Here is a 9,556-nt window from a genome sequence, read left to right as displayed (position 1 = left end):
TGTTTTGTTTTGTTTTTCTCTGGTACGGGGAACCGAACTCACGACCTTGCACTTGCCAGGCAGGCGCTTTGCCACTGAGCTAAATCCCCAGCCCCTCCCCTTACCTTCTTGAGACATTGTTAAGATGGCAAAAAGTAAAATGCTGAAACAGAATATTTTAACCCAGTGGAATAATTTACCCATGGAATATTTTAACCAAAGAATGTCATCTCACTGAGGCATGAAGTCATTTATGTCATGACTCCTTCCTCCTAATCCCCATCACCTAGGACTAGGTCAGATTTCATGGTAAGAGGAAATAAAGTTTACTAATCAACCAGAATGGAGATGGGGAAGTTATTCTTGATTTGTGAAGTGGACCAAGTGCCTCCTATGGGGGAAGGGAGGCAAGAGAGGAGGTTCAGGGAGATGTGACTGTAAAGGAACAATCAGAGCTGCAGCACTGCTGGCTTGAAGACGGGGGGAGGAAAGGCAATGAGCTCACAGAACCCTAAAAGACAAGGACATCGATTCTCCCGTGGCACATCCAGAAGGGACACAGTCCTGCCAAAACTTTGATTTTAGCCTTACAGGTAAGAGCTACACAGACTTCTGAAACCCAGAACTATGAGATAATATATTTGAAAGAAATGGGGTCTTTCTCTGTTGCTCAGGCTGATTCCAAACTCCTGGGCTCAAGTGATCCTCCTGCCTTAGCCCATGTGCCATCATGCCCAACTTGGATGATAAACTTCGAGTTGCTTTACATCATTGTGTCATAGACCAGCCATAGGAAATGCATACAGTTTGATTCTCTTTTTGTTTTGGGGGTTTTTTTGGCGGAGGGTTGGCTTTTTGAGACAGGATCTCTCTATGCAGTTCAGGCTGGCCTTGAGCTCACTTTGTAGCCCAGGCTGGCCTCAAACTCACAACGATCCTCCTGCCACAGCCTCCCGAGGGCTGGGATTACAGGCGTGCGCCATCACGCCTGGCTACAATTTGATTCTGACAACTGCTGCTGCCTGGGCTCCTCTTGTTGCTACCCGGGGTGGCCTTCCCCACAGACACTGCAGTTCAATTTCAAAAAATTTTAGTTACTTTTGATTATCAGGCTCACTCATTTTATTGTGTAAATTTAGTTTTTAAATACCCATCCAGAACTCCAACCTTACATTGAACTCAAAGTTCTCCCATTTGTCCTAGTGAGCGAAGTACTCACAATGAGGGATGGAGGCTTCTTCACTCTCCTCTTAATAGCTTGTCCCTTACATTCATTTCCCCAGTGTCTGACTGAGGAGGAAGGAGGACAAGCCATTTTCTGTGGGAAGTCTCCCATCACTGCTGTTGATCTAGTCTGTGATGGTGGCACGAGGTCTTCTCACCAGCTCACTGAGGAAGGCTTTGACCCCTGTCCCTTGAGAGATCTCTGTGGTTTCCCTGAGAGATGTGTCTACACCCTTCAGCTGATTCTCAGCAGTCCCACACCCCACGCTCTCATCTAGCCTCTGTAGCCCCAACTCCAAGGCCATGGCAAGAGCAGGGTCCAGCTTTTATACCTTTCCAGGTCTGCACTTGATCGTGTGGCCTTTACCTACTTCCCATTCCCAGGGCTCCCTACTGTCTCTCCCTGAGCAGCTCTTTCCTCTGTGGAAGCACCTTAGCCCTCAAACTACCATGATGGCCTAGAGGGTACCCGACTGGAAATGGAATGTGTTTCTCTTGGGCTCCTTCTCTCAACTTCACTCTCTGCAAAAGACACAGTCTCCTCACCTCTGTGGTAAAGGCCTCTCTCAGCAGTCCATGGAGAAGGAGGTGATCACAAGGCAGTTTCTCTGGCCTTACAATGTAGGGAACTTGGGATGTGTGTGTGTGTGCATACATGCGTTACTAGGGATTGAATTCAGGACCTTCATGCTAAGCTACATCTCCAGCCCTTTTTTAAAAAAAAATTTTTTGGGGTCTTTTTGAGACAGGGTCTTGCTATGCAGTTCAGGCTGGCCTTGAGCTCACTTTGTAGCCCAGGCTAGTCTCAAACTCACAACAGTCCTCCTGCCTCAGCTTCCCACATGCTGGAATTACAGGCATGCACCACCACACCTGGCTCTTAAAATTCTTTTTTTTTTTTGAGACAGGGTCTTTGTAGGTCACTAAGATGCCCAGGGTGGACCCAACCTTTCAATCCTTCTGTCTCATCCTCCCAGAATGCTAGGATCACAGGCATATGTCACTATACACAGTGAACTTGGGACTTTTACTCTTCACTGTGCACCCTGACCATTACTCTGGGGGGACCCCCTGTGGTTCCTCACACCATCATCTCACTACCACAGTGATGCTCCTTCTAAAGCAAGATACCCTGAACCCTCCTTGGCCCTTCCTTGATAACTTGGGGATGTCGTTATCAACAAAAACAGAGCCAGCCCTGTGACAGAGAAAAAGCATTCTGGTCTTCCTGAATGACCTTGGGCCGTCACTTCACCTTGGTCTTGGCTCCCTGTCTGGAGAACAAGGCGTAGTCGCGGATGACATGAGATGGGAATGTGTCTAGCAGACTGGTTAGTGAACATGCTGGAAACATCTGATGGCAAATCGAATCACTTCATTTGTAAGAAAACAAGTGGGGAAAAAAATTCCCTCTCAGTAGGCCTGAAATTCTCTTCCCTAGGAACCCAATGGGAATGAGATGTCTTTGTCTTTGAAACTTGGGCAGTGGCTTTTCATGAAAGCTATGCTCCATGGTCAGCTGACTCGCTTTTCCATTTTACCCAAGTGAATGCAAATATTTCAAAAATCAAGTAACGCAGAGGGTTTACAGTGAAAAACTGCATCCCTCAACCCCTGTCTTTCCTCCCTTTCTGTCTCCCAGTTCTCCAATACAACAGCTGTCCTAGTATTCTATGGCTTTTAAAGTGCAGGCTTTTGTTGCTTTTTGGGAGAAATTCTTCAAGAGTAAAACAAAAGGACAGAGCCAGAAAATAAGAGCAGAAAGATAGATGAAGAACCAAAAAATCAACACTTTAATAAGAGGAAAAAGAATTGACAAAATAGAGGGAAGAAAATTCTATCTGTCTTCTTTCTACCCACCCTACCCTACCCCATCTACCTACAGATCTATTTTCCAGCTATATGGTCCTCTGAGGCTAAAGAAGGTGACATTTCAATTTGTGTGGCCCCTTTTTTATTATTTATTTAATTTTTTGGGGGTACCAGGAATTGAACTCAGGACCTTGAGTTTGCCAGGCAGGTGCTTATGCCACTAGCTATACCCCCAGCCCAGGCCCCTTCTTAAGTACAGTGTTATTTTGACCTTTCCAGGCCCTGTAAAGTCAGAGTTCACTGAGAGCCATTTCCAGTCTCTACCCCGCCTTCTTCCTCCTCTATTGCTGTCTTTCTTTTTTTTTTTTTTTTTTTTTTTTTAAACAGGGGCGTCGTGGGGAGTTCGGGCCCACCTTTGATTCACTTCGGTACCCAGGCTGGCCTCAAACTCACAACGATCCTCCTGCCTCTGCCTCCTGAGTGCTGGGATTACAGGCATGTGCCACCACGCCCGGCTATTTGTGTGCATACCTCGGAGATGAGTTATACCAGACAGCTGATACTTTGGTCCCTGAAGAGTAAGTCCCCAGTTTATCTACTGATATACATAAATCACAAAGCCATATAGGAAAGAAAGAAAGTTGCAGAATGACAGGTACAGAAGAGCACCGAGAAAACATGATTAGTTTTACCACAAATAATCTTACTAGTAGCCAAAACCACTATATTTGTTTAAGCAAAACTTCAATAAAGAAATGGAGTTTGAAACTGAATATCCAAATCACAATGTATTTAACCAATGAAGACACTATGCTGAGAAATAATTTTTTTAATTTAGCCAAGTTGAAAGGTGTTGGCAATAATGATCACCTTAGAGCATTCCAGTTCTGCTTCGTTTCTCTGGTACCTGCCTAGGTGCATTTTTATATCACTCATATTACTCAGAAGCGGGGATCTGAAATGCCTCTACATGAATATGCATGGGTGATTTGTATGAGCTAAGTGGCAATCCCAGAAGTGGACTCTTATGTAAACATCATGTCAGGACACCTCCCAGCATCCCTCAAGGATCATTTTTGCTTTAATATCCAAATGAACTGGCAAAGTATACAGTCCATGGGTGAAGGGAGCCCGTCTCTCCCCTAAAGAGCTGCTGAATTCCCTGGGGGTGTTCCTATCAGCCCATCCCACAGAGTTTAACCTGCTAGCACCTGCTGTTGAGAGATGGGACTTTTAAGAGCTATCTGGGTCCTGCTGGATCCACCTCTCAACACCATTACATTGGGAACCAAAGCTCAACATGAATTATGATGGGGACAAGCCACATTCAAACCATAGCACCCATCAAAGTATTTTTCTAACACCCACCTCAAAATAAAAGCTCTCAGAATTCTCTTCTCTGTTGTAAGTTGTACATCCTGTCTGACATAAAAAGAACTGTAGTCAATTATTGCTTTAAATGGCACTTTTCTACTGCTGCTATATTTTGGCAATACACAAAAAAAGAGTCGTGAGTATGTCTGCTATTTCTGTAATACCTAGTAGATACATATCTTGTCTCTAGTCCTTCCAACCCCTGTGAAGTTGTAGACAGTGTCATTTCCACCTTACAAATGGAGACACTGAGGCTTAGAGAAAATTTAGCAACTTGCCTAAAGTCCCCTGGCTGCTAATTCGTAGGGTTTGACTATGAACTGAAACCTGTCTGATTCATAAGCAGATGCCCACATCTCTACACAACATGGTAGGTACTAGGCCCCACCACCACTCCGGATAGTCTTCATTCATACCTCATTTTTCTGTTTCCATTCTTCTTAGGATTCCACTGCAATGAGTTGGTGGAGGAACTATTTCTGGATCATCTTAGCTGTGGCCATCGTTGTTGTCTCCTTGGTCCTAGGCTTCATCCTGTACTGTGTCTATAGGTGGCAATTTAAACAAGGTAATGGCCATCTCACCTGGGCAGTTAGAGGTAGGGGTGGGTGGCTGTCAGTGCATTAGAGCTTCTTTAGGGCAAGATGGGCCCTAGTGCTGTATGAGCTGAACATTGGATTAACCATCATGAAGTCTGGGTTTGAGTCCTAGCCCTGCCACTAATTTATAACCTCAGGCCTCAGTTTCCCCACGTGCTTAATGGAGGTAGGGTTACTAATCTCCAAGGACTCCTCTAGTCCAGAGGGTTTGAACAAAAGCACAGTCTGTTTCAGGGCACAACATCCTTAAGTGCTTTCTCTTTCTTATGTGGCTACTGATGACAATGTTTTGTCTCTGGGTCTTGAAAGAGAATACACATTTGTAGAATTATCTCACTCCCACCGCGACTGCCTTCAAGACCATACTCTGCATTTTCTGGTACTGTCCCACCTTTTAGGGTTTTTTGGCATCCCCAGACATAAATAAGTGACTGGAAATTGACACTAACTTTAGGCTATCGACAAGTGGATTTTCCACTTTGCTGTTCTTCTCCAAAAACGTGAAATTGTGCTTCACTAGTGTGTTGTCTTGAGATCCTATCCCTTTAAATAAGGACCTAAATCAGGAATATACCTGGTGACAGAAAAGAGGCTAAGATGTGGTCATCCTCCGGCCCTGGGAACTCTGGGTAGGTACCCCTCAGTGATCAGGGCACTGTCCCCCCGGGGCATCTGGACACAGCCTCAGAATCCTGCTCAGCCTGGTGCTAAAAGGCCATGGTTGCATAAGAAGTGCAATCTTTTTGTCATTCTTCTCAATAATTTTTTAGAAATAAGAAAGGTGAAATTCAGAGGGAAACAGAGTCTTAACAGAGTTGCCATAGGAGTTGGCGGCAGAGTTGGGACTGGAGCTCAGGTGTGCTGCGCTCCCAGTTCAACGCTTTAACCCATAATGTACCAGTCTCTTAACTACAAAGCTGTATTTCTGGCCCCCATAGCTCTCTATCCGTTTGCTTCTTAAAATTTTTTATTCTGCAATATAGACAAAAACATGGCCCTAAACAAAAATCTTTTTTTTTTGCGGGGGGTGGGGGGTGGGTGGCGGGTTTCTCTGGTATCGGGAATCGAACTCACAACCTTGCGCTTGCCAGGCAGGCACTGTACCACTGAGCTAAATCCCCAGCCCCTAACAAAAATCTTATGTATCCTCTTTTATCATAAGTCACCCATAAAAACAAGCAGGTGATAATTAATTAATAATAACAATTATTTCCAATACATCACAGTTTATAAGCTGCTTTTCTGAGTCTTCATTTCCTTTTCTCCCAGCCACTTTTAGCGATTCATGTGACCCACAGCCCACATGGTTGTCACCCTCACTGAGTTCATGCCCACACTGTGGTCAGACGGCCTGGGTTCAGATGCCAGCTCTGTCACCTCTGAGCTCTGTGTTCCTAAGTATGTTCCCTTTGGGCCTTCTAATTCCAAATGTTCTGGAGCACTGAGACTTCTAAACTCTACAACCACATGTTTTGCTAATTCATCCTAACGGAATATGATTTTCTCCCCCAGGCAGGAAACTGGAAATTGCTAAGCCCTTGAAACAAAACCAAGGAGAAGAAAAGATGTATGAGTAAGTGGGGCAAATTTTTCTACTTCGTAATTTTGAGAACTGCCTGTGTATTTCTACCCCCGCCCCTCCACTACTGTTCCTGTATGACTGAGATGCCCACTTTTCCTGTGGAGCTGGCAAAATGCATCTGCCAACCCTGCTCACTTTAAAGACAAAGGTCTCAGGGGGTTGTGGATGCAGGGCACTATCTGGTGCACTCTTCTCACCAAAGCCTCCCTTGTTACTTTCGATGGGGAAGTCACAGGTCAGGCTCTGTGTTCTGGGCCCACCATCAGTCTGTGTCTCTTTTCTTTAAGTCTTTTACAAGTATAGTCCTCTGAAAGCTATTGTGCTAGATGACAATATTAGCATTTGGTTTACTTTGGGTTTTTTGTGATATATTTAGGACTTTATGATTGCTACCTCTGCTGGGGGATCTCCAAAGCCAATCTTAGGCTTGATGACTCACTAGAAAAATTCAGGGGACCCAGAAGTTATTACATTTATGGTTATAACTTAATATGACCAACATATACAGATTGAAATCAGCAAAGGAAGAAAAGCCCAGAGGGTGGGGTCTAGGAGAAACCAAGCACAGGCCTCCAGCTGTCCTCTCTCACATAGCCCCACAGAGACCATTAACTCTCCCAGCAGCAATGTGCGATGACACATGGGAAGCACTGCCAACAAGAGAAGCTCACCTGACGCTTAGAGTTGAGGGTTCACTGGAGGCTACTCATGGGGACCTCGAATGTCCATATGACTGGCCTTCAGCTATTCAGTCTTCAGCCCCTCCAAAGGTCAGATTGATACAGCATGGCCTAAGGTCCCAGACAAACAAACAAGCAAAAGGCCTCCATCATAAATCATATCACGAGCATTAGCGATAGCATGGCTCCAGGCCCCAGGTATGTATTCTCATCGGGCAAGTTATTCCAAGAATTTAGCAATGATCTCACAGGAGTCAGTCAAGAGCCAGTCCTTTCTTTGGATGATATGCACTATTTTTAAAAAATCTGTTCCTTTCTAAAATAGCTTTTGTTGGGACCCAGGGGGCCCAGCAAATAAAACCCCTTCCCCACCCATTTGATGTGTTTGAGGAATAAGACAAATGTATCAGGTAGCAACTTAAACAAAAATCACCTTTATTAAGAACAAAACTGATACTGCAGTTAAGAGTTCTTATCAAAGTATAATATGAATACTGAAAAGCACACATAGTAAATGCACAACTCAGTGAATTTCCATGAACTGGGCAGACCCAGGTAGCAAGCACAGGATCATGACATGAGATATTACGAACACCTTAGGCACTCACCTTCGACTGCCTTTCAGCCATGACACTCCAAAGTATCCACTGTCTGGAATAGCATCAACTAGTTTGTTCTTGGTGTTGTGCTTTATATGAATGGTATTAGACAGTAGGTATTATTCGGTGCCTGGTGTCTTTTGCTCACCACTATTTTTGTGAGATTTATTTTGTGTACTTGCACATTGTTCATTCTTAATGCTATAGAGTATTCCACTGTGGGAACAGGTGGTGATTATTTTATCTGCTGTACTGCTGATGCACATTCAGGCAGTGTGATGGTTACTTGTATATGATTCTGTTTCTCTGAACTACCTAGGCTAACGTAAGCCATGCCCAGTCTGGAGCTTGTATTAACTTCCGTTACTGTAACAAACACCTGAGAATCAGCTTATAAAGATAAAAGAATTATTTTGGCTCACAGCTTTGAGGTTCTGGCCCATGATGAGTTGGCCCAGTTGCTTTTGGGCCTGTGGTAAGGCAGTCATCATGGTAGAGTTACAGCAAAGCAAAAATGCTCACCTCCTGGCCAGAGAGAAACAAATAGAGCAGGAGAGCAGGGTTCCATGATCCCCTTTGAGGACGTGTTCCCAGTGACCTAAAGACATCCTACCAGGCTTCATTTCCTAAAGCTTCTAATAGCACCCAAGCTGGGGACTAGACTTTTAACACATAGCCCCTTGGGGATCAGCCAACATCCATAATAGCAGGGCTTTTATGAATAGTGCTGCTATGAACATTTTCATACATGTCTTTTATAATTCAGTAAGGTATAGACCCATTAGGGGATTGCTGTCTTGAGTGTGTTTATGTTTAGCTTCAGAGGCACATCAATTTTGCAACCTGAGTGCATATACCTGTGCATAGCTCCCTCTGCTAATCCAGCTCAGAAGAACCTGCTCAGAGGGTGTGTTCCACATTCTAAGTTAGAATGCCTCAACTCCCTGCCCTCATTCCCTGAGCAAGAGAAAATGGTTTCTCTAGGGTGGCAGTTACAGATGTGATTCAGAATCTAGACAGGAAGAGAAATGCTTCCAACTGGTAGACACTGAGATACGAATGTTCAACCCATTCACTTTCCTTGATGTTTTCTTGTAAATCTGCTGACAGCAGGACAGACCAAGTACTGACTCTTTCTCTTTCCCCAGGAATGTTTTTAATCAGTCACCGGATCCATTACCCGCTCTGCCACCCAGGGGCTCATTTTTTCAAGACGATTCCTGTAAGTACATTTTTCCAATAATAGTTTCATTCAGGGCAGGATAATAAATTTATACAGGTACCTTGGCCATCTCAGGCTACAATAGTTAAAATATCAGAGGCCAGGTGTCTTAAGGTCTATTTCTGTTGCTTAAACAATAGAAAAACTATTTTCCCACAGTTCTGGGGGCTGGAAGTCTGTGATCAGGGCACTGCCCAATTTGGTTTCTGGTGAAGGCTCTTTTCCTGGCTTGCTTCCCTCTTACAACGACCTCACATGGTCTTTCCTCAGTGTATTTGAGCTGGGGAACAAAGAAGGAAAGCCAGCTTTTTTGGTGTCTCTTCTCTTTTGTGTGTATGTGTGTGTCTCTTCTCAAAAGGACAGTGTCCTCGCTAATCCTGGTATATCTGAGCCCTTCCCTTGTTAAAAAAAAAAAAAAAAAAAAACAAAACTCGAGAATAGCAAAAGTTAAGATTTCAACATGTGAGTTTTTTAATAATATCTTT

The 9,556-nt window shown here is 44.2% G+C and overlaps 1 protein-coding gene across 2 annotated transcripts in view; it reads left to right on the top strand.

The window, feature by feature from the left end:
* Scimp (SLP adaptor and CSK interacting membrane protein) overlaps window positions 1-9,556 on the top strand; it is a 30,650-nt gene that overhangs the window by 16,632 nt on the left and 4,462 nt on the right. Inside the window, exons 1-4 of one of the 2 annotated variants that reach the window (XM_013522268.1) lie at window positions 449-572; window positions 4,834-4,957; window positions 6,501-6,561; window positions 8,998-9,071. In XM_013522268.1, coding sequence (XP_013377722.1) covers window positions 4,846-4,957; window positions 6,501-6,561; window positions 8,998-9,071 — 247 coding nt within the window. In that variant the 5' untranslated portion in view covers window positions 449-572; window positions 4,834-4,845. Of the gene's footprint in view, window positions 1-448; window positions 573-4,833; window positions 4,958-6,500; window positions 6,562-8,997; window positions 9,072-9,556 lie in introns of those variants that run through there. The other variant, XM_013522267.1, reaches the window with a different exon arrangement.

Source organism: Chinchilla lanigera, unplaced genomic scaffold (genome assembly GCF_000276665.1).
Source record: "Chinchilla lanigera isolate Chin_1 unplaced genomic scaffold, ChiLan1.0 scaffold00066, whole genome shotgun sequence".
In the NCBI taxonomy this organism is placed as follows: domain Eukaryota; kingdom Metazoa; phylum Chordata; class Mammalia; order Rodentia; family Chinchillidae; genus Chinchilla; species Chinchilla lanigera.
This window is presented reverse-complemented; position numbering and strand designations above follow the sequence as displayed.